Here is a 24,599-nt window from a genome sequence, read left to right as displayed (position 1 = left end):
TTTAATTTTTATCTGGCAAAGTATAAGTATCTAAATGAAGTATTGTGGTATATTGTTTGAGTTTGTTTGTTTGTTTGTATAATGCTTTCTGGCATCTGAATGCTAAATATTTCTACAATGCCTTTGATTTTTAAAATAAATTTTCTTCCCCCAGGGATTTGCAAATCATGCAAGAAGCCACCACCATTTGTATTAACCAGTTTTTCTTTCTTAAAGGATTCACTCCTGAATTAGCTCCATTTAAAGGATTTTCTTTAACTTTTTGTGTATTTCTTATGTATCTCTTCTGCACAGGGCCAATAATAAGAAGTGGACAATACAGTATTTGCTTCATTGTGTGGGGGAAAAAAACCTTTGTTAAGTATATGGATGCAGACGACTTGATGAAGATCTTAATTTTGGTTTTGGTTTAAAATAGTGGTTTTTTTGTTTTGTTTTTTTGTTTTTGTTTTTTTGGTTTTTTTGCTTTTTTTTTTTTGAAAATGTACAAAATATCTATCACTACTGATAGGAGGTTGATATTTCTGTGTAGAAATGAAAATTGGTTTGTTTTTAGTATTTAGTGTAGATGTACACATTCCAGCAAATGTATTTGCAATTATTATGTGGTCAATGCTTTGTGATATAAATGTACTTTTTCAATGTATACTTTCACTTTTAAAATGCCTGTTTTGTGCTTTACAATAAATGATATGAAACCTCCTGTGTCGGTAAGTTGGATATGTGGGTATTTTAAAGGATTCATAATTTCTTAGCAATTATAAATTAAGAAACATATACACAAATATATAAGCTTTCCCCATAAAATACTGAGTTTTTAAACACTGGCATGTTTTTTCCCCCTTGCAGTATAGTGATAGATTGGAGGATCTTTTCCATTTATTGTATTTGGCTGTTTCAGCATAAGTGATCCTGATATCTTCATTTTTTTCCTTCTGTGTTTGATTAAAAACTGCATGTTTATACAGTGATCTTTTGGCATACTTCATTGCATTAACAGTGAAATTTCCTTTTATACATGGCCACTGTTTCAGACCTGTACTGCTGCTATAACAGTTAACCTTTCTGTTCTTAATTTGATGATGACTTGATTTCCAAGACTGTTTCAGCATAACTGATTTTGAACAGTTTTCAGATAGTGAATATGAGTAGTCTAATAAGAACAGTTTTTTTTCATGTGAAGCAATTCTTTCAATGTATATATTTGTTTCTTTCTAAATTTAGGGTAGAAAAGTGAATAGTATGAAGAAAGTATATAGCTACTTTGCATTTGCCATTGAAACATAATTGGGTTATGGAAACGTTCAAGCTTTTTTCTTTTTTTTTCTTTTTGCAGTATAGATAAGCTTTGTTTTGTAAATGCACAAGTCCTATCATTGAATCAACTTAATTTTTTTATGTACTTGAAATCATTTTATTACTCTTTAACACTCATGCTGAAATTCTGATATTTTGTTGAAATCCATTGTTTTACTCTTTGCATATTTGTTGGCTCTTTGCATATTAATATATTAGACTACATGCAAATACAGTCTGTCTTGCCATTGTCTGTTGAAGTGCAGGTTTGATCCAGCCAGTATAGAACTAGCTCTGTAGGGGTGAGGAGGACTGTGCTGTGTATCATCCTTGATTGTGTTCCTTCAAGGAGCATTGCACTGTAAGTACATCAGAATGACAAATTGATGAACTGCAACAGTATCTTTTTGTCAATGTTCCACATAATGCAAATGCCATACTTTGTGTGAATATTATGTTGGAATACAGTGCTGATATCTTGGAAAACCATAACTGCTTCGTAATTTAACATAGAATAATACATAGTTCTGTATTTTTTTTTAAGTGAGCTTAATGGGTAAGTATTTTTGATATGCTTTAGCTGTAGCTAAAGAAAACTGGTCATTAACAAAGTTGAATATACTCACTGGTGCTCCTAAAATACTGTTTTTTCAGTGTAAAATATGCATATCTTATATATTAATATGAAAGACTTGAAATGTATCAGACAGAAGTGGTTTTCAGTTTGCAAATAATGAGCAATGTAGCAGTTTTAACACCATTTCATAAATATATATTCTGTCCTTGGTGGGGAGCACCATTTGTTTTGGATATATTTTAAAGGAAGATGTGTAAGGACGTAAATGTTGAAATTACCTGCAGGGTGGGAATAGCAGTACAGTTCATTGTAGATATTTCGAAATGTTTTTGATTGTTTTATATAACCTAGAGTGAATTCCCTTACCCTTATTTAGATCTGGATATGTAGTTCTAGTTTCAAGTATTTCAAGTATAAAAGTTAAGGAGTTAGTTATCTGTTGAGTAGGGTATTGACATGAACAATTCCAGTATTTTGCATGATACTGTTTTATAGATGACCTTTTAGGAAAGTGGTGCATTTATTAATTAAACTGAAGAAATAGTGCAGTTGGATTCAGTATCATAATTCACAAATTGGAGGCTGTTGCTTTTGATTCATTTAAGGTTTAAAATCTTTATTAATTGCAAACAGTGCAATTATTTATACTTCACAGTGCCTTCCCAGACCTTCCACCTTAGGTTCTGCTGCAAAAAGCAACAGGTAAGCACAACCTAAGGACATATATAAATAAATATTTCAGTACATTAATGTTGTCCCTGTGAGGTTTTTGTGGTTGTGTATTCAAAAGCAATCTGCTACTGCTTCCCCAAAATGTATTTTGTTATTTATGCTACCATTTCAGTGGAAAGTCTGTAAGTTGTTCAAGCAACTGTTTACATTTCTGGGTAATGTTTCTTTATTTTAATTTTTTTTTTTTATTAAAACAAAATGATGAGTAGATTGCTGCTGTAATTAAACTATATCCAAATCTTTTTCTATTTTTTCCCCAAATATAGACGTGTTATAATTACTAAAGGACAATTACATAGTTTTCAAGATTTAGGAAATCACTTGTTCAGAAACTTCAACAGCCTTCACAGTCTGTTCTTATGATTGACAGGACATTTTCTTTGCCCTCCAAAGCGATGGTTTCTTTATTTTTCTTATTCTTGAACTGTTGTAATTTAGTAAGGAAATTATGGGTCAGAGTTTTACAATTTTTTTTCCAGAAAATTCAGTTTTAATAACTTTTATATATGCTGAAGAGGGAAAAAATTGTAAGGAATACTGGCAGTATGTTTTGATAAAAAGGCATGTGCATCAGTGAAATGTTAACTGTATATAGCAAATAACCTTTTATAATCTATGTAGCAACCAATATTTTTCTGAGTTATAATATTTTAATAACTGACGCTGCATTTATTTTATTTTTTGCCAGTTTAAAATGTTTGTGTGTTCTTATAGATTATTTTAACTGGTACATATTTTGAGTTAAGATGAATGTATTAAAGCAGCATCATATCAGTTTTGTTTATTCGATTTCTAAAATGTGCTGATCCTTTTAAAACTCCTGCTTATATCTCTACAACAAAGAAAAATATTCAAAAATACTGCCTTCATTTTCACACACAGTGCTGAAGATGCTGCAAGCACCAAATCATAGCTCATAAAATCAGGTCCTGAGATAGTTACCCATAAAGAGGAATCCTTTGAGCATATGCCATTGGTGAGCCGATGAGCATGGACCATAGAAGGGCTCAATGTAGAAGGTAAAATTGGCAAATCATAATTGAGAAATATGAAATGTATTCCCATACATAATATGGTATAGGGTGTAATGTACCTGCTTTTGATCACTTTTCATTTTAAAGTGCTATTCACTTGATCTTAAATGTTCCATGAACTGTTAAATTTCTTGATACGTAGTTACTGCACCACATTTATTTGTTTGTGTGTTGTAATAGTCAGTGATAGGTATGTTAAGACTGATAATATAGACGGCCTCTTTGAACCTTAAGAGCCTGTCAGGTTTGGGTTAGTTGTAGTTTGCATTTTCATAAAAGAAAATATAGATGAATACTAATAGATTTGGGGGCATTGTTTCTATTTCATGAGGATTTTTTAATTCATTACCATAAGCCTTCACTGATACTATAAGCATTCTTTTAAATGGAGCTAGTCTTCACCTTGAAATAAATGGAAAACAGAAAAGGTGAGCCAGTTGATTTGAATGCAATGGATGTTAGGAGCGTTAGAAACAATGTTTAGTTTAGAATGAAATTGTGAACTGATTTAGTTTATTTAGCACTTAAAAAGATGACAATATGTTCCTGTTTTTTTTTAAGACATCTTAGTGTGGTGATACTTAGAATTCTATGGTTTGATGTTTCTTTAAGAAATGAGAAGTATTGTTTTATTTTTTAATTAATGAAAATGGTTTTAATTCTGAGACTAGTGATATAATACTAGTTGTTTATAAACATTGTAAAATATATCCTTAAGCAAATATCTTGGTAGTTAATTCATAAGGGTGGGTTTGGGTAGGAGTAGCAGAGTACCTTCAGAGGAAAATAGGAATACATTCAGAAGTGATAACATTTCATTTATTTGAATACTCTGCCAGTAGAACCAGTTCTACCTAAAAAGTTATCTGTTGTCTAGAATAATGTAGTTTACTAATCCATGAGGATGTCTTATTATTTTCTGCAAATTCTGCCTCATTTTCAAATGCATTTTAATACCTAGTTAATTTTGAGTCTGAAAATAACCTTATCGTTTAGTCACTTGATTTTTCTTGCCACAGTATATACTTTTGAGGGATTTTTTAATTGGTGCTTTTAAGAAGCAAATATATCCCAGGGTTTTGTTTTCTTCAGTGATATCCCTATAGAAACTCTTAAATGTATTTGCGCATATATATATTTTTTCTTATGCATGCTCGATGCATTTTCGTCCTGAGAAAAATGTTCTCTACAGAAACTACCCGTGTGTAAAAAGAAGATTGGCTTAAAATGGCTACTGTGATGGGAACAGTGTCTTAGGGAGATGCAGCTTGGACTTGAGGTAAATTGAATACTTTACAAACTGGTTTAGAGTTTGCTTTAATGACATTGTATGTAAAAGGGCACATGATTGCTGTAATTTTGTATGCATTATGGTTTCCTCAATAAAAAAATAAATGTACATTGGTGAATATCTAAGGGAGTATTTTTGTGTCTTTTATACATAATACTCAGTAAAAAATTTTCTACTTGAACTATTTTTCATTAAAGATTGGGTTTTCAAAAATTCTAACAATAAAGGGGCAGACCTTTCATAATATGGAAAGACCTTTTTTTTTTTTAAATACAGAAGTTAGTTTATTATGGGTTTACATTGTAAGATAAAATTGTCTTCCAGAATATTAAAATGTAAAACAACTTGATAATAGAACATGGCAGCTAATTATTTACAAACTCATTTTAAAGACTAGAATTTTAAATTAAAGGTTATGCCATTTTTTCCTGATTCTAATCCTCATAGATCTTGAAACCTTTAATTATGTTGAAAGATAAACTTTTCTCCTTCATAAACTATTAATACAAACTCTCATTAAAATATAATTTGTTCAGGCAAGATCACAACATAAACTTGCTTTATAAATTTGATTATATATAATTACACACATTTGAAAAATACATGTTTAATATTCTCAACATTCAGAACACGTATAGGCAGTGGTTTCTGTTAGATTTTCTCTGGCAATTGTTTTTTAAAAGTCCTTTAATTCTTTTTGGTTTTCTCCGTGCTCCCCTTTTCCATGAAAGGAATGCCACTACTCTCCCCCCCCTTCTGACACCCCCCTAATATGTCTGCTTCTGAAAGACTTTAATAAAAACCAAAATGATGTACTACCAAGGAAAAAAGTCCACTCAAATTGATAGGTTCCAAATTCATTTTCTCAACTATTTCAGACTAATTTTAGGTGTAAAAGCTCATAAATGACATTCTTTCATGCAAAATAATGTATCCTACTTTTTTTGTTTTAACATAAGTGCTGTAAACTTATGGGAAATACAGAGTCTTTGTAATAGGTTCTGATAGAATAAGTAAATTTACCCCTCTCCCCCATTAAATACATTTTTACTGCTACTGCATAATATGGCAATATATCTGGTGCTCAGTTTGGACAAGAAGGTGTTCTTTAGGTGAGCTTGTGTTTTGAAGACTGTTATGAAAAGGAATAAGAAGTCAACATAGTGGCACTTCTGGTTTCCTTTTTTGGCCCCGCCACAGAAAAGGTGGATGTAATGAGAAAGTTGGAGACAGAGAGAAAGTTCCAAGGGGAGGGAAGGGGAGCTAGTAGTCATCAGCTAAAAAAGAAAAGAACAAAAGTGATTTTTTTTTTAAGGGGAAAAAAACATGAATAGAATAAAAGATTTAAAGAGTGATTAATTCTTACTTTCAATGGTAAGAATACAGGTACTAGCTGCAGAGCCTTTATTGTTGACTGCTTTGCACATATACTCTCCTCCATCTTCTGGGAAAGTTTCTGGTAAGTAAAGGCAGTAAGTTTCTCCTCTTTCAATATACTGATAGTCTTCTCCATCCTGCAATATTTCTCCTTCAAACCACCATGTAATTTCTGGTTTGGGTTCTCCTGTTACTTTAACAGTAAATCTAACTGGCTCGCTGTCTACAACTGATATATTTTTTAGAGGCTTCTTGAACCATGGAGCTCCTGATCTGGTTTGCTCTTCATCTTCAATAGTGGACCCATTCATGGTGCTACTCTCTTCTTCCTCCTCCTCTTCTCTTTTCTATATTAAAATAAGTGCATTCAGGTTGGCATTTATAATATGGTATTTATATGACAGTTGTTCAGTAATAGAATTTTGAAGGCAAATGTGTTTTTTTTTTAAGTACAGAACATGTAAGTGTTTAATTTACCACAGTGTGTACTTTACAAAACATTCCAGTGAGTTGAAAGCTATTAAACACTTTTTAATCCCTCCTTATACAACTGGTTTTTAAGAGAGCATCTTTGGAGCGGCCCATGGCTCACTTGTGAGAGTGTGGTGCTGACAACACCAAGTCAAAGGTTAAGATCCCCTTACCGGTCATCTTTAAAAAAAAAAAAAAGAAAGAAAGCATCTTTGTAAGCCTGGTACCTTTTGTAGTGCTGCATCAATTTCCTTTTGTTCAAACTGCATGCGTAGTAGCTTTTGTTCTTCAATTCTTCTTTGTTCTTCTTCTTCTCTTGCCTTAGCCATTCGTTCAAATCTAGCTTTCATATTTACTTTATGAGTAAACGGAGCTTCACTTTTTTTTGCAGGCTTGATATCTACATCTTCTTCCTTCAAGAAATAATAATAATTGTTTTATAAAAACCAAGAACTAAATAAAGTTAATAGTCTTGAAGGTGTCATTTATAGGCCCAAGATAATATATTTGGTATGTATATTTGTGCTACACTGCAGACATGCAGATTTTCACTAAATCCCATCCAATTCCGGAAATTGTGCTTCCTATCCTTAGAACTGTGTCCTTGAGATGAATTCAACCCAAATTATTAACGGTCAAATGGCAGGGAAGAGTGTCTACATGTAGAAAAATGGGAAGTCAACTATTGAAAGAGGCAATGGCTAAGAACATAGAGAAGTCATTAAGGTGAAATACGCGAGTCATCTATTTAGGAGTGAGAGTTGGAAACCATGGAAATAATTAAAGGAGTGGTATATGAGCAGATTGTCAACTACCAAATAGTATGAGTCTAGGAAAAAGTCGATTTGGTGATGATGATGTCACTAATGGCCTTCATAAGCAGTTTTAGCTGAGTGGGGTTAACAGTACAGTTTGTGGTTTCTAAAGTAGTTGGAGTCTAAATTAGTTGAGCTTTTGTGGATCTATCTGGAAGTATCACCATTTACATTTTTCTGGGAAACTGCTTCAGGGTACCACATCCAAACTAGGTTAATTGCCTGTATAAGAAAAATCTTGGTTCATGAGATGTCTCTCATCAGTTTGAGGTGTTGCAGTTCAGTTCCAATGAAAATAATAGGTAAAAGAAAGTTGGATAGTTTTTCTAGTTCTGAATCAGAGTTTGTTGTAAAGTGCTAGAATTTTTTGTGCCATTATTTACCTTCAGTAGATAAACCTAATGCCTGATGGGCCAGCCCCGTGGCTCACTCGAGAGAGTGCAGCGCTGGTAGCGCCGAGGCCGCGGGTTCGGATCCTATATAGGGATGGCCGGTGTGCTCACTGGCTGAGTGTGGTGCTGACCACACCATGCTGAGGGTTGCGATCCCCTTACCGGTCAAAAAAGAAAAAAACATAATGCCTGACTACAGTTATTGCTAATGAATGATGTGGGTTTTTTATTATATGTAAGAGACAAGGAAAAGTACATGTTAAACAATGCTTTGCTTACTGCAGTTTTATCTCAACAGGCTCTTTCAAAACAAGAAAAAGACCTCTGTTCACACTATACACTTGATTTTATTCTTTGTTTACCAAAGGACCTTCAATGTAGAGTAGTAGATATCATACCTGTTGAAATATTCTAACTGAATCCGTCCCAGTTATAACTTGCCTTCTGGATTTTAGAATAAAGTTAGTGTAAATTAGTAATTCTTCATTTAGCTGTCTCAAATGTACACTTAGAAAATAAGAAAATTGAGTAAGTAAAAGGATTCCTCATGAGCTAAATGGAAGAAAGTTTATGAGCAGTCTTTCTGTTAAGTACAGCTGTCAACTTTTCTTCAACCCCTGAAAAAAACAGGTTTAAAATGTTTCTGGGAAGGGAATCTACTAGAGTCAAATTAAGTAGAATGAACTTTGTTCTCTAAGAACACTCTTTATAGGGCATTGACATCCCCAGCCCGTGAATATTAAAGGCAGCATAGTTAGGATGTGTATTTTCATTAACATACAATGAAGCATAAGAAGTGGTTTTGGAGTAAACCTGGAAAATCTAACTAGAAAGTCAAACACTGTGTAAGGCATTGAAGTGATTTAAGTACCAAACGAGTGGTACAGGTTAATTAAGTGCTATAGGAATTAAGGTGGAATTCTTTGATTAGGGAAGGTAACATGAGTGAGGCCTTGAAAGGTTTAGAATATATACAATTTGTGAAGACATACTTAACATTGACATTTTCTAAAGGAGGAAACTCGATATGTAATCAGAATGGGGAGCAGGGGGCGGTGCTGTATGGGTTCAAATGGGAGGGAGTCCCTACTCTGGAAGTTGGTTGCACCAGAACTGCTAACACTAGTTTTTTTTTTTTCCTTTTTGTCTTTTTTCGTGTCCGGCAACGGACCGCAACCCTCAGTGTCGTGCCCGCCCCTCGCTCAGCCAGTGAGCGGGAACCGGTCTGTATGTGGGATCCGAACCCTCGGCGGGAGCGCCGACAAGCGGCGCACTGTAAAAGTGCGCCACCGGGCCGGCCCTAACACTAGTTTTTAAAGGCTATCTAAATGACCTTTAATCCAGGAAGGTATGATAGGAGAGACTTAAATGTCCTCCCCAGGAAATTCCATTCAGAAGATCGTGGGTTACAGAAGTTGAGCCATGTCCTAATCTCACATCCATTTATTCAAAATAAAGCAAGACGTCACTTACATACCTATTTCCTTTATTCTTACTTACATATTTTGTAGAGATAGGTATAACTGCTCTGAGGTTTTACTACCTTGAACAAAAAAGAGGAAGCAAGTGCATGCTGATCGAACTTTTCTTTACCTTCTGTGACACATTTATCTAAAAACTCCATCTCAACTGATGTTGTGGCTGTCCATCCACTAAATATTGGTGTTCTGTAGGATTTTATCATTTGTTTCCAAACTTAGCTTTTTCTAAATGGCTTTATCTACTCCTATACTTTAAGCTACTATCTATAAAAGGTAAAATCCTCAACTCTTGTGACTTGCCTGAACTCAGGACCTATGTTTCAGACTGCCTCTAGTAGCTCAAATTTTATATGTCCAAAACAATTTATTCACCCCACCTCTCCAGACCTGATTTCTCTGTAGCATCGTCTAGTTTCCCTGGTAATTCTGAAGTAATGTTAGATTCCTCAGCAACCACTTGCCCAAAAGCAACCTGTTAACCCGGTTTTGTTAGATCTGTTTTTCTCCCTTGGCTCCAAGTTTATGCCTTCACTCCTATCTTCCAATTTATCCTTTATAATCCTAAAGTTTTTTCATAAGCAAGTATTTTATTACTCTGTCCTAAAATTTAGATAAACACTGTTCCTCAGATCATACTACCTGCAAGGTTAAAAAGGCCCTTTTTAGCCACAACTTTTTTTTTTTTTTTTTAAGATGACCAGTAAGGGGATCTTAACCCTTGACTTGGTGTTATCAGCACCACGCTCCCCCAGTGAGCAAACTGGTCATCCCTATATGGGATCCGAACCCGTGGCCTTGGCGTTATCAGAACCACACTCATCCGAGTGAGCCACGGGCTAGCCCTAGCCACAACTTTTGCAACTTTATATCCTATCACCCATTATTCTGTGAACCTTACCTTGTAGTCCTTTGAACCTGTTTTCCACTCCTCATTTTTACAAGCTCTTGTGTTTATTCATAATGTCCCCTCAACATGGAATGATCTATTACAGTACATATAACCACTATAATTTTCTTTGATCATATCTCATTAGGCTGAACTTGTTAAAGGCATATTATATTCACTAATACATCCCCACTACAACATTGCCCAACATAGTGTGCTTCTTTTAGCCATGATGAAAAGGCTTATCAACAATTGGCCCAGGCCCTAAGTATATGTCACACAAGCTTCAAATACTATCAAATTGATGGATATCTGGATGTTCCACAGCATCTCCATTTGTCTAAAATAGCTGTGACCTCTCTTCCTTCCAAACTTTAGTGTTCCCATATTGTTATTGTATACTCACTTTGATATACTCACTTCATATAGTCACTTTGATTCCTTCCTCTCCCTCTCTTCCTCTCCACCATCCCCAAGTCCTGCCAGTTTTGAATCTTTACGTACTTAATCTGTTCTCCCCATTCCAGCACTAGTTCAAATCCTCATCAGGCCTTCTCTGACCACCCTGTACAAAATAGTAAAAGGATCCAGTGGCTTATAGTATAACTGCTTAATAAATTTTTCGTAAATGGATAAAGAAAGCTCAAAAATTAAGTGACTTTCTTAAGGCTACACAAAAAGTGAATGTCATTTTTATGATCCAGCTTTGGAACTTAACCATCTCATTATTTATGAACTGCCCCTGGAGAATTGGGAAAGTACATTCTGAGCACCAGATATCCGCCTTGAGGAGGGAAGTTCTCAAAATTCACTTCTTAGTCAGATCTTTTGCATATAGGGTCAGGCATCTTTTTTTTTTTTTTTTTTTTTTACCACCTTAAAATTGTTTTCAATCCCTTTCCCCCCACCCATTAAATTCTACCCATGCATGAGCAGGCACTGCAAATTTAGTCATTCATGTAGTCCCAGTGTCCAGAGCAATCCCTGGAACATAGTAGGCATTCAAATAACTTTTAAATGCATTTATCTAATACCATTTTTAGCTTCAGCATGGCCTAGCTATAAAGAAGTCTATCTGATAATATCACTCCATGTTTTAAAATTTTCTTCACATGGCATCTAAGACTTTCCGTGAACACCTCACCTGTGTTTGCATCACCATTATCTTTTGCTCTCTGTGCTTGCCTTAATAGTGAATTGCGTCTAGTCCCAATAACTTGCACATATTTTCATTTTATCTTTTTATTCACAGTCCCCTCTGAAGGCAGCCCCTCCCAATTTCCCACACCTGTTTTGCTGGGATATTTGATATAAATGTATTTTTATAAGAATATAGATTAAACACATATAAAATGGCAAGTCTGGGAGAAAAAAAATTTCTAGATCCCATTTAAACCAATATTCATAATCATGGGAATAGTCCTTAAGCTAGAAGGGACATTACAGGTCAGTAATTGCCCCCTTATTTTACATATGGAGGTACTTCATGTCATCAGAATTCTAATTTAGGTTCTTAACACTGAATTATTGCTGTGACTTTGAGCAGATCATGTGGGCTTTATGGGCCTCATGTATAAAGTAAGAAAGTATGACTAACCTCTGGCGTTTAACTTAAATATACACTGGTTCTACTGATTTAACTAGAACATATGCCAATAAATATTTTTGAACCTTTTTTGCTAGAGTGAGCCATTTGAAGTTCACTGTGGGTTTTAACACTGATAAAGGTAATTTTGTGAAACAGTGCTAGAATGGGGAAGTCTTTCAAAGTCTCTAAAGATCTTAATATGCCTTTGTTATTTAGTTTCCAGATTGTTACATACACCAGTGGTTAACTGTAAGTACTAAAGCGTATTTCAAAACTAATGTTATTAAATTTATTATTATATCATACTTATGTTAGATATGAAAGTAATATACCTCATGAAAGTTTTCTGCTTCTCTCTCTTTAATTTCAAGGTCAATTGCTCTCCTCCTTGCTCGTTCTTCTTCTATCTTTTTCTGTATTTCTTTTTCAGACAACTGTCCAATTTTTTCAAACTTGCTTTTTAGATTTTTAGCTTGAATAGAACCACTTCTTTTTAATTTGATTAATTCTTCATATTCTCTGCTCAATTCAAAGGTTTCATTTTCTTCCTCTTCCTTCAAAAAAAATTGAGGTTTTGATATATTGAATATCAACAAATTAGTTTGTATTGTACAACATATCATCCAAAGAGTGCACCATTATTTGAAGCCAAAAATAAAGCGTAAATAACCTCTTCCCTAAGTGCAATGTCTAAATTTACTATGTATTAAGTGGTGCTACAAATTTAAGACTTTAGAAAACATCTCATTCCATTTAAAGTATTAATTTCATTAGAGAATATGGCTAAAAACCTCTAACATTCCATGATAACCTGCTAAAACCAAAATCTACATGGCAAGATTAGTTTTCACAAGGAATTATAGGAAGATTTTTTTTGTTGGTGGTGTGAGGTGGCTGGTACGGGGATCTTAAATCATGATCTTGGTGTTGGAAGATTGTTCTAACCAACTGAGCTAACTGGCCACCCCAGAAAATAGAATAAAAAAAAAAAAAAAAAAGGAAATAGAATTGAAAGAACACAGGGCTAGTAGTCATATATGCTTTCTAGCTGTGGCTCTGATATTGTGCAGCCTTTTGCTTAGTTGCTTAAGCCATTGGGTATGAGTTTCTTCATCTCTAAGTAGTGCCAGAATATCTAAAATTTCTCCTATCTTTGATTTTTATGGTAGTCTTATAAGGTTAAATATCACGCTTAATACTCAAGCTAACAGGCATTTCTAGAAATATATAGGCATACCCTGGAGATTTTGCAAGTTTGGTTCCAGACCACCACAATGAAGGGAGTCACACAAATTTTTTGGTTTTCCAGTGCATATAAAAGTTCATGCTAAGGGACTGGCCACTTAGCTCAGTTGGTTAGAGCACAGTGTTAAAAAACCAAGGTCAGGGGTTTGGATCCCTGGCAAAGAAAGGGGAAAAAAAATATGTTTACACTGTACTATATTCTATTAAGTATGCAATAGCATTATGTCCAAAAAACAATGTACATACCTTAATTAAATGCTTTATTGCTAAAAAAAAAAAAAAAAAAAAAAAATGCTAACAATCATTTGAGATTTCAGCGAGTTTGCTGTTGGAGGCTTTTGCCTCAGGAGATCCTGACTGATCAGAGTGGTGTTGCTGAAGATTGAGGTGACTATGGCAATTTCTTAAAATAAAACAGCAATGAAATTTGCCACATTAATTTACTCTTCCTTTCACAAAAGATGTCTTTGTAGCATGCAATGCTGTTTGATAGCAGTTTACCCACAGTAGAGCTTCTTTCAAAACTGGAGTCAATCCTCTCAAACCCTGCTACTGCTTTATCAACTACATTTACGTAATCTTGTAAATCCTTTGTTATTTCAACAATGTTCACAGCATCTTCGCCAGGAATAGATTCCATCTCAAGAAACCACTTTCTTTGCTCATCCATAAGAAGCAACTTGTCATCTTTTAAAAGTTTTATCAAAAGATTGCAGCAACTCAGTCACATCTCCAGGCTCCACTTCTAATTCTAGTTCTCTTGCTGTTTCCTCCACATCTGCAGCTACTTCCTTCACTGAAGTCTAGAACCCCTCAAAGTCATTCATGAGGGTTGGAATCAACTTATTCCAAGCTCCTGTTAATGTTATTTTGACCTCTTCCCATGAATCACGAATGTTCTTAATGGCATCTAGAATGGTGAATCCTCTCCAGAAGATTTTCTATTTACTTTGCCCAAATCCATCAGTGGAATCACTATCTATAGCAGCTATAACCTTACAAAATGTATTTCTTAAGTAATAAGACTTGAAAGTTGAAGTGACTCCTTGACCCATAGGCTGCAGAATGGATGTTAGGTTAGCAGGCATGAAAACGTTAATCTCCTTTTACATCTCATCTCCATCTGAGTTCTTGGGTGACTAAGTACATTATCAGTAAGGAGTAATTTGAATGGAATCTTTTTCTCTGGACAGTAGGTCTCAACAATGGGCTTAAATACTGTAAACATCCTGGCTTTGTTGTTCAATTTTTAGAGATCTGAGTTCTTGGGTGACTAAGTACATTATCAGTAAGGAGTAATTTGAATGGAATCTTTTTTTCTGGACAGTAGGTCTCAACAATGGGCTTAAATACTGTAAACATCCTGGCTTTGTTGTTCAATTTTTAGAGCATAGGCACAGTAGATTTAGCATAATTCTTAAGGGCCCTAAGATTTTAAGAGTAAGCATTGGCTTCAACTTCAAGTCACCCCAGCTGCATTAGCTCCTGTCAGGAAAGCCTGTGTCCTTTGACACTTTGAGCAAGGCATTGATTTCTTTTTCGCTGTGAAAGTTGGCATTTTCCAATATAAGGCTGTTTCATCCACATCAAAAACCTGTTTAGTGTAGCCACCTTCATCAGTGATCTTAGCTTGATCTTCTGGAAAACTTGCTGCAGCTTCCACATAAGCATTTGCTGTTTCACCTTGCACCTTTATGTTATGAAGACAGCTCCTTTCCTTTAACCTTATGAACCTTTTCTAGCTTCAAATTTTCTTCTGCTCTGCAGCTTCCATACTACTCAGCCTTCATAGAATTGAGAGTTAGGGCCTTGCTCTGGGTTTAGGCTTTGGCTTCAGGGAATATTGTGGCTGGTTTGATGATCTATCCAGAGCACTAAAACTTTCTCCATATCAACAATAAAGCTTTCTTATCATTTCTTAACATTCATGTGTTCACTAGAGTAGCACTTTTAATTTCCTTTACGAACTTTTCATTTTCATTCACAATTTGGCTGTTTGGTGCAAGAGGCCTATCTTTTGGCCTGTCTCGGCTTTTGACATGTCTCCCTCACTAAGCTTAATCATTTCTAGCTTTTGATTTAAAGTGAGAGACATGCAACTCTTCCTTTTACTTGAACACTTAGAGGCCATTGTAGGGTTATACATTGGCCTAATTTCTATATTGTGTCTCAGGGAATAGGGAGATCCAAGGATAGGGAAACAGAATGGCCAGTTGGTGGAGTTCTACATCATTATAAAGGCCCAGTTCATGGCCTCCCCTAAACGATTGTAATAGTAACATCAAAGATCAGTGATCACAGATTACTATAACAGATATAATGAAAAAAGTTCAAAATATTGTGCGAATTACCAAAATGCGACAAAGTGAGAACATGCTGTTGGAAAAATGGTGCCAATGGACCAGTGTTGCCACAAACCTTCAATTTGTGAAAAACGACACCTGCGAAGCACAGTAAAACAAAGTGCAATAAAAATAGGTATGTGCATAGTCTCCTAAAATCCCTGCATTTCTCCACATACCACTTGTATTCTCAATTGTATTTTTTTGTCAAGAAAGATAGAAAAGGAGTCAACCAAAATTGGGCTCCAGTTCTTTATAGCATTTTACTTGTCCTTTCATTCAAATGCCTTTCCCCTGACTTTCACTATTTATTACTACTTGTCCTTTGTAATATTTATTACACTAAACACTAATCCCACTATACGGAGTGGTAAAATACTGCAGGTATTCTTAATATGCTTTTCTTGGAGAAAACCTGAGTTCTAGGCAAAGTTTAAAAAGAGAGTGGGGGTGTGTCACAGTGGATGATGTGACGTGAGGCTTAATTTCTTGGCTCAACCAAGGGTTAAAAGAGAAAACATTCCTTTATACTACCTCCACTTTTTAACAACTATGTGGGTGAAAATATGCAACCATAAAATATGAGAAACCAGCAAATCTATGACATATCACAATGGTTTCTAAATCACTCTGATCAAAATTAATCATTGAACTAATTAGCTACAGTCTAGGAACTGGCGTGCTACTTTGTTTGAAATCTCCCCAACATAGCAGGGTAAATCAATAGCACCAGGATTTCAAGACAGTTACATACTGCCATATATTAACTAGACTACATTTCAATAATGTACTAAAATATTCTCTACTTTAGAAGTGAGTTTTCAAAGAGAATTAGGCAATTTTCAGCTTCCTTTATGAAATAAATGTTATTCAACCGGGCACACCACCAGTGCCTTTGGGCCCGCCAGGGGTACTGAGACATGGAGTGCAGAACAGACCCCCTACCAACAACCAGGCACACTGCCAGCACCTCAGGGCCCAACTGGGGTCCTGAGGTATGGAGCCAGGGACCAGACCCTCCTCACAACCAGGCACACCGCCAGCAATAAGGAGCATACTAAAAACATTACCTCTCTGTGGGTGGCCCACCACAGCCACCACAGTAACCACGGCTGCCATGAAAGTGGCTAGATGTTACAACCACCATGCAGATGGTCCACCAGCCACTGGAGTGCACTAACACAAGGAGAGTCACAAGCAGAGACCCAAAAAAAGAACAGGATGTCTCCACAAAGCCTATTCCAGAGTGACAGAAGAAGCACCTGCTCTATGAAAATATTGGGGGACCTGAACACCTCTCAGCATTGGACAGATAATCTAGGCAACAAATCAACAGAGTAACCATTACTATTTCAGAAAGAAGAAATCTAGGGTATTCTAGATTTCTAGGGGGGAGTGTGGAGGGAGAGGGGGATGGGGAGAGACTAGACGAGAGGCATAAATAATAAGTACAATTTATAACAATATAAAAAAATAAATGGTATTGAATTTGAGGGAAGGGGGGGGAACTAGACCTTGGAAAACTTTCCTACAACATTTATGATATTTTATTCATATATTTATGTGGCATTTATATCTTCAGGGCCAGCTAGATAATTTGCTGAGCCACAGCCAGGGCAGTGAAGTAAAACTCCTTTCCACAGGCCTCCTGCCCCAACTCATGACAAAAAGGCAACTTCCAAGAGATTGCATAGGGACACACTTGGTTCCTAGATCAAGAGTTGGTAAGAGGACCCCATCAAGTCACCTGCCAGACATGCCATGGCACTGCCAGTTCAAAGCTGACACAGTCACTGTTCACCTCACCTCAGGTCATAGGACTGCTTGCTGGAACACAAACCTGCTGATGTGTATAGCCTGGCTACTGCCAGGGGCTAAGGATGATGGTAAATACTGGCCTCCTCCTTCACCTCTGCCACCTACACAACCTGGGCCACTCAGACAGAGGGCCACAGCATCCAGGGGCAGGAAGGAGGTTTGGCAGGGCCTTCAAGAGGGTGTTGCTGAGAAGGCATCCAGGGAGGCAGAGAAATAGGAGGCACAGGTGAGTCAAGGTTCCAATATCCTAAAGTACACTCCATGTCCTCACAATACACAAATTCAAAGATAAAATTAAGAATTTCAAAAGGGCAACCTCAGAGCATTAAATCCCAAACAGCGGCCCTTCTGAACACAGAGGTCCTGTGAGTACACAAGTTACATGCCCATGAAGCTGGCCCTGTGCAGTCTATATGTATATTAATTAATTTCAACACTACAGAAATCATACTAAGATATTTAACAGAATCAAAGTTCCCTCTTGGAGTAATTTAGTAAAATAAAATGATCAAAGATTTGCCAAACTTCATCAGAAATATTGCTATTCTGGGCCGGCCCGTGGCTAACTCGGGAGAGTGCGGTGCTGATAACACCAAGGCCACGGGTTCGGATCCTATATAGGGATGGCCGGTTGGCTCACTAGCTGAGCGTGGCGTTGACAACACCAAGCCAAGGGTTGAGATCCCCTTACCGGTCATCTTTAAAAAAAAAAAATATATATATATATATATATATATATTGCTATTCTGAATATCTTCTTCACGTACTTTATACTTCATCTTTTTAATATTATACATACATTTATCTGTATTTTATAGTGATAATAAAAATGTACACTTCATATTTTGTACAAAATGTCCCCTGTATAGAATAGAAAAAGTTCACAGAATAAAAAATAGATAAATGGCGGGCCGGCCCCGTGGTGCACTCGGGAGAGTGCGGCGCTTGGGTGCGCAGCAGCGCTCCCGCCGCGGGTTTGGATCCTATATAGGGATGGCCGGTGCGCTCACTGGCTGAGCGCGGTGCGGGCAACACCAAGCCAAGGGGTTGCGATCCCCTTACCATGTCTTTTTTTGGAAAGACAAAAAAAAAAAAAATAGATAAATGATTTTTCTTTAGGGGAAAAAAAAAAAAGACCTGCCAAACTGATGAACCTATTCGCATCCATGGTACTCTTGTATTTTATCTTACTTTGATTAAATTTATCAGTTTCTTTCAAGGAAAATAAGTATAAAAGGGTATATTAAGAACTCTAGAACAACAGTTCTCAGTCACAGTGTACCCACACACAATTTTGAGGTATGTAGTAAAAACATTTACTTAAGGAACTATAGTAATTTTCAGTCACTTGCAAACCAATTTTTTTTTTTAAATAAGCAATGAAAGAGTAGTTATAACAGACTAGAAAGTACACATAACTATGCTGAAGCCTATATCAAGTAAGTGCCTCATAGGAATATGTTGAGTATCCTTTATGTGAATAATAATACCAGGTTACTGTAAGGTAATGTAAGTAAAATACTTAGCTTAATAAATATGTAGAATACAAATGTATATTTCTTAAAAATCTTACCTCTCCCATTTCTTGTCTCAGTTGTTCAAATTCCTGTTTCTCCATTTCTAGTTTATGTTTCCGTTCCTCCTCTGTTCGTCGTTTTTCTTCTTCCATTTTTTGTTTTAATAATTCTTCAAAATTAATTTCCAGTTTTCCCGGTGTAAGAGATTCTTGAGAAATTGTTTTATACATCTCTGGGGAGTCATCATCTACTACCTGTTTAAAATGATCTAAAATAATTATCACTCTTGCCAGAATTATACATTATAAAAAGAGAATATGTCTAGTAGAACCTGGGATTACTTGAATAGAAATGTTTCACATTGAACTAAAAACCAGGATACCTAAATTCTCTTCAAAAGTATGAAGCAATAAATAAGGGAGGAATTATTAGAAAATGTAAGACTGAGGTATTTTGTGGTTATGAAGGATATGGTAACTATCTATTCTCCATTCCGATGAACACAGTGAAATACTTTGACTTTACTTATATTATAAATAATTTGAATTAGATTTTAAGATTTTCTAATATTGAGAACATTTTTTTTAAATAGATTTAAATGAATCTCCAATCTGGTAATTAAAATAGAACATTTCAAGGTTGGCTGGTTAGCTCAGTTGGTTATGTACAGCACAGTGTTATAACACCAAAATCAAGGGTTCAGATCTCCATACCAGCCAGCTGCAAAAAATATACATATTTTTTTTTTTTGGCAGTTGGCCGGCACAAGGATCTGAACCCTTAACCTTGAGGTTATAAGGCTTTGCTCTAACCAGCTGAGCTAACTGGACAGACAAAAAAAATTTTTAATAGAACATTTCAGTTAAGTCATGGTCTTGTCTGAATGAATTAAATAATCCATCATGATCTCTTCATAATCAGGCAAAAATCACTCTTAATGCTATGATCTGGCAGCAGGCCAGTATAGGGATCTGAATCCTGGACCTTGGTGTTACAAGGTTGTGCTCTAACCAACTGAGCTAACCAGCCAGCCCATTTAAAGAGATAATAATAGTTAATACAAGGGTACTTCAACAATTCTATTGTTCCATGAACTTTTTGAAGTACCCTTGTACATAGAGCTTCCAGGTACAGTTATAAGCACTTTACATGTATTAATTTATTTAATCCTGTAGCCCCATGAAGTAAGTATATTATTATTATTGTTCTCATTTTACTGATGAGGAAACTGAGACATACAAAACAACTTGCCCAGGGCCGGCCCGGTGGCGCACTGCGCTAGTGCGCCGCTTGGGAAGTGCGGAGGCGCTCCCGCCGAGGGTTCGGATCCCACATACAGACCGGTTCCCGCTCACTGGCTGAGCGAGGCGTGGGGGCAGCACCGAGGGTTGCGATCCCGTTGCCGGTCCCGGTCCGGGACGGGGGCGACACTGAGGGTTGCGCTCCGTTGCCGGACCCGGAAAAAGACAAAAAAAAAAAAAAAAAAAAAAAAAAAAACAACTTGCCCAAAGTCAATATAACACTAAGTGGCAAAGCTGGGATTCAGACTTCAAAATCTTTCTAGTAAGATTATAAATAATATCTTAGACTGCCTTTTCATAATTTCATGAACTTACATGAATAATTTAAATAATTTAAACAATAAATATATACTATAGCTGTGACCTTGGGCAAGTTACTTCATCACTGTAAGTCTGCATCCTTATCTGTGACAACTTTCTTTTTTTTTTTTTTTACTGACCGGTAACGGGATCGCAACCCTCGGTGTCGCGCCCGCACCACGCTCAGCCAGTGAGCGGGAACCGGTCTCCACATGGGATCCAAACCCTCGGCAGGAGCGCCGCCACACTCCCAAGCAGCGCACTCTCCAGTGCGCCACCGGGCCGGCCCTGTGACAACTTTCATTGGGTTGTCATGAGGATTAAATAAAGTTTCAAGACACTTAGCAGTGTGTCCAACACTATAGTAAGCTCCCAAAAGATAGTTTTATTACTACATTATCATCCCCTCTATACAGGCAATCTCTAATTGCAAATAGAAACTCTGCTTTTAAGTTCTGACTTGAATTACATTTTATCATGAAAAACAATTCTCTGTTTTTCTATCCCCTGAAGGAATATACATAAACCTCTGGCCTGAATTGTGACCCTGTGGTTGAAATACACGTAGGTGAATGAGAGAGGCAAGGGGTAACTATTTATTTGTTCCAAATATTATCAAGATTTTAAACCCAGGCTTCACCACAGCACTAATCTAACTCAGAAACAATGTTTACATGGTTTTACAATCCAAAAATTGCCAAAAAAATTTTTATTTAATATATGAATGAACTGAACTATAGTATGAAATTACAGTACTTGGTCTTGGATAGCAAAACAACATGAGTGAAGGAAGAGTTTTTCTCTCTTTTGATAGAGAAATGTCTCTAGGAAACTTGGTTTTGGTTTAACAGTTTTCCTTTCCTGTACTTTTTCCATTTAGTGAATCACAGTAAAAAGACAGTTTTGGCCTAGTTCTCCTGATCTTCACAGCTACTTCTAACACTTCTGAACCTGCTTATACTCCTAAAATTAAGTGCTTTCACAATGTCTGTGGGGTTTCTCAGTAGAAACCATTTGTAAACCATTGGTGATAAAGCCAAATAAACACTTGGATATATGTGTCTGAATCTCACCCAAACAAAGACAACCAGGTTATGATATCACTGAAGCCAATTAAAACATTTCAAGAAAGGGATTCAGTGTTCACATGTCAAATTGATTGAAAATAGTTTGTCAGATAACTGCACATTTTACAATCATTAAAATGGTATAGGAAGGGCCGGCCCGGTGGCGCACTGCTACAGTGCGCCGCTTGGGAGCGCGGAGGCGCTCCCGCCGAGGGTTCGGATCCCACATACAGACCGGTTCCCACTCACTGGCTGAGCAAGGTACGGGTGCGACACTGAGGGTTGCGATCCCGTTGCCGGTCCCAGCCCGGTACGGGCGCGACACTGAGGGTTGCGATCCATTGCCGGACATGAAAAAAGACAAAAAAAAAAAGGAAAAAAAAAAATGGTATAGGAAGTATATAACCTTGGGACAGTTAAATTAGTTGTCAATATCCAGGAGTGATGGGCGAGCATTTTGGAGAGTTAAATAATTGTGACTAACTGACTGGAAGAGGTGAAAATTGAAAAGAAAGAAAGAATGAATGAAAAGGAATGAAGAGGGAGCACAGGAAGGAAGGGGAGGAGATAATCGAGAGGAAAAAAGGAAAAATTGGGGAGAGGAACTCACTGTTTCTTTTATACTTAGTTCTGGAAAACATGCCTTCCCAAAGAAAAAAGATAATATTCATTGTTATGACAGGCATGGCAATTTAATCAAAACCTCAACACTAATTTGAAGTAAATACCTTCAACCAACTGGAAGACTTTAAAAACTACTTGCCATTCCTACTATTGGCACAGATTTCTGAAATAATACAGTACTCCCCAAAGTCTAATCATTTTCCTACTAACATACTCTAAAAGCTGAATCCTAATAGCATTCTCCAGTTAGGTTCTGTCTTACCATGCTTCTTCTTGCTTCAGCAAATGCCTTCTTTTCTTCTTCTATTCTCCTTCTGGCTTCTTCTTCTGCTTTCTTTTTTTCATCTTCTCTCCTTAGCCTTTCTGTTTCTTCAAAACTGAGTTTGAGTTTACCAGGACGGTATTCTTTAAAATTTTTTTCTGTGCCTTGGTTTTCCTCCTCTTCAGTTACCTAACCAAATAAACAATTCATTACTAAGAATTGAAATTCATCAAAGACAGTAATGACTTACCAGTCAAAAGGCACCGAATGAGCTACTTCTCTCAGTAGTGTTTCAATGCCCTTAATATACTTGACCAAAACTTGACCAAACCTTCCTTTTTAATGTCTTATATAATAAAATATTCAAATTTGGAGAAATTCAAAATAAAGAGGTACTCAAGTCAAATCAAATTTCTCAAGCAAGTCAAATATTTACATAGAGAAGATGAAATATTTTTTAAATGTTAAAGGGGTCACTACTGAACATTTACTTTCCCAGAACAAACATAAAATGTGTGTGTGTGTGTGTGTGTGCTTAAATTGATGTTCAAGCATACCTACACAGAGTCTCTTTGGTAGTAAAATTAAGTTCTCATTTTGTAATTTTCATGGATTTATTTTTTTGCAATAAACTATGGTGCTTTTCCTTATACTAGTCAGATAAAAGATTGTTACCTGGAACTATATTACATAAAATTTAAGTATTATGATTTTATAATTTAAATTTATAATTTATTATTAAATTAATTAAAATATTTATTGAAATTTATTATTTGATTAACAATATTTCTATTTATCAAGTTGGCTACCAGTGATATCTAAAATGTGTAGGTATTATGCAACTATAATACCCAAAAGCCATAACATTTTCAAATAAATGTCTAAAAAATTAAAATTTTTGATATATAATCCTTAGAACATCATTAATGAAAGCTGATGGAAAAAGTTCTGACAACTTTATTATAGATGTTCCATTTTAAAATTCTTAAAATGAGATTTGAAATCTGTTTTCTTATTTCAATTTTATTTTTTATTGATAAATCTATCAGTTTCATAATAATCAACATTTTTAAAGCACTTAGTATATGCCAAACACTATTTTAAGTGCTTTCTAGGTATTAACTCATTTAACCATTTAAAAAGTAGGCACTATCATTTTTACCATTTTACAAATGAGGAAGCTAAGACAAAGAGAAATTAAATAACTTGTCCATGGTTACACAGTTAGTATATGGTTGATATCTGAATCCAGGCAGTCTGGCTCCAAAATCCATGCCCTTAACCACTACCCTACATACATATATACACACACATCCATACCTTACAGGGCAAACTGCATATTCCATAAACTGTTATTTTGATGTGTTCAAACATTTGCAAAACTGGACTGAAACCAAGTGTGTACACTTATAATTAGACTTGAAAATGTCCTATACCCATGTTATTAAATACATTGCAGGCTGAACTAACAGATGAATGGGAACCAGGTTTGTTGAGTAATTATTTTGCATATTTATATATATTTTTTGTTTGTTTTTGTTTGTTTGACGGCTGGCCAGTACAGGGATCTTGGTGTTAGCAGCGCACTCTACCCAACTAAGCTAACTAACCAGCCCTTCATATTTATATATTAATAACAATTTGTAAAAATAAAAACTTAAAGCATATTTAGTAAAATGCCCCAAAGTGGAAACTAGAAAACAATGCAGATACATTTTATATATGGAATATGCATATAATTTCAAAATCAGGCCCTTATATATAGAAAATCTCCTTGAACTTACGATAATGAATCTTAATCTAAAGCCAGCTACCCTAATGTTTTTTTTTTTTGGTGGCTGGCTGGTATGGGGATCCAAACACTTGACCTTTGTGTTACCAACACCATTCTCTAGACAAGTGAGCTAATACCTTCCCTAATAGTAAATGTAGGATTTATATTTAATATTGTATTTACCATTTGCCGCCTTGCTTCTTCAAAAGCACGCTTCTCTTCTTCTAAACGTTGTCTTGCTTCCTCTTCAGCTTGCTTCTTTCGATTTTCTTGTCTTTGTCTCTCTAATTCTTCAAAAGTTAGTTTCAATTTTCCAGGAGAAAGTGATTCTCTTTTTGCCTTGCTTTCCATTTCATCATCCTAAGAAACATTATGAACCCCCCACCTGTTAGTCATAAAGTGAAATGCT

The 24,599-nt window shown here is 35.8% G+C and overlaps 2 protein-coding genes across 17 annotated transcripts in view; one reads left to right on the top strand and one right to left on the bottom strand.

The window, feature by feature from the left end:
• FUBP1 (far upstream element (FUSE) binding protein 1) overlaps positions 1-5,050 on the top strand; it is a 33,112-nt gene extending 28,062 nt beyond the window's left edge. For 7 of the 9 annotated variants that reach the window (XM_008568368.1, XM_008568366.1, XM_008568367.1 and 4 more), the window contains 3 exons: positions 2,529-2,575; positions 3,488-3,624; positions 4,832-5,050. In XM_008568368.1, the coding sequence (XP_008566590.1) occupies positions 2,529-2,575; positions 3,488-3,518 (78 nt within the window). In that variant the 3' untranslated portion in view covers positions 3,519-3,624; positions 4,832-5,050. Of the gene's footprint in view, positions 1-294; positions 715-1,557; positions 2,576-3,487; positions 3,625-4,831 lie in introns of those variants that run through there. The other 2 variants (XM_008568371.1, XM_008568370.1) reach the window with 2 other exon arrangements.
• Positions 5,051-5,186: 136 nt separating this feature from the next.
• Positions 5,187-24,599, bottom strand: part of NEXN (nexilin (F actin binding protein)) — a 41,847-nt gene continuing 22,434 nt past the window's right edge. For 5 of the 8 annotated variants that reach the window (XM_008568372.1, XM_008568374.1, XM_008568375.1 and 2 more), the window contains 7 exons: positions 24,374-24,550; positions 22,417-22,605; positions 18,919-19,116; positions 12,273-12,494; positions 7,006-7,191; positions 6,297-6,654; positions 5,187-6,207 (listed from right to left, as the gene is read on the bottom strand). In XM_008568372.1, coding sequence (XP_008566594.1) covers positions 6,194-6,207; positions 6,297-6,654; positions 7,006-7,191; positions 12,273-12,494; positions 18,919-19,116; positions 22,417-22,605; positions 24,374-24,550 — 1,344 coding nt within the window. In that variant the 3' untranslated portion in view covers positions 5,187-6,193. Of the gene's footprint in view, positions 6,655-7,005; positions 7,192-12,272; positions 12,495-18,918; positions 19,117-22,416; positions 22,606-24,373; positions 24,551-24,599 lie in introns of all 8 variants that reach the window. The other 3 variants (XM_008568373.1, XM_008568376.1, XM_008568379.1) reach the window with 2 other exon arrangements.

Source organism: Galeopterus variegatus, unplaced genomic scaffold (assembly GCF_000696425.1).
Source record: "Galeopterus variegatus unplaced genomic scaffold, G_variegatus-3.0.2 Scaffold404, whole genome shotgun sequence".
Lineage (NCBI taxonomy): Eukaryota > Metazoa > Chordata > Mammalia > Dermoptera > Cynocephalidae > Galeopterus > Galeopterus variegatus.
Note: the sequence above shows the minus strand (reverse complement) of the source record. Positions and strands in the feature narration are given on the sequence as shown.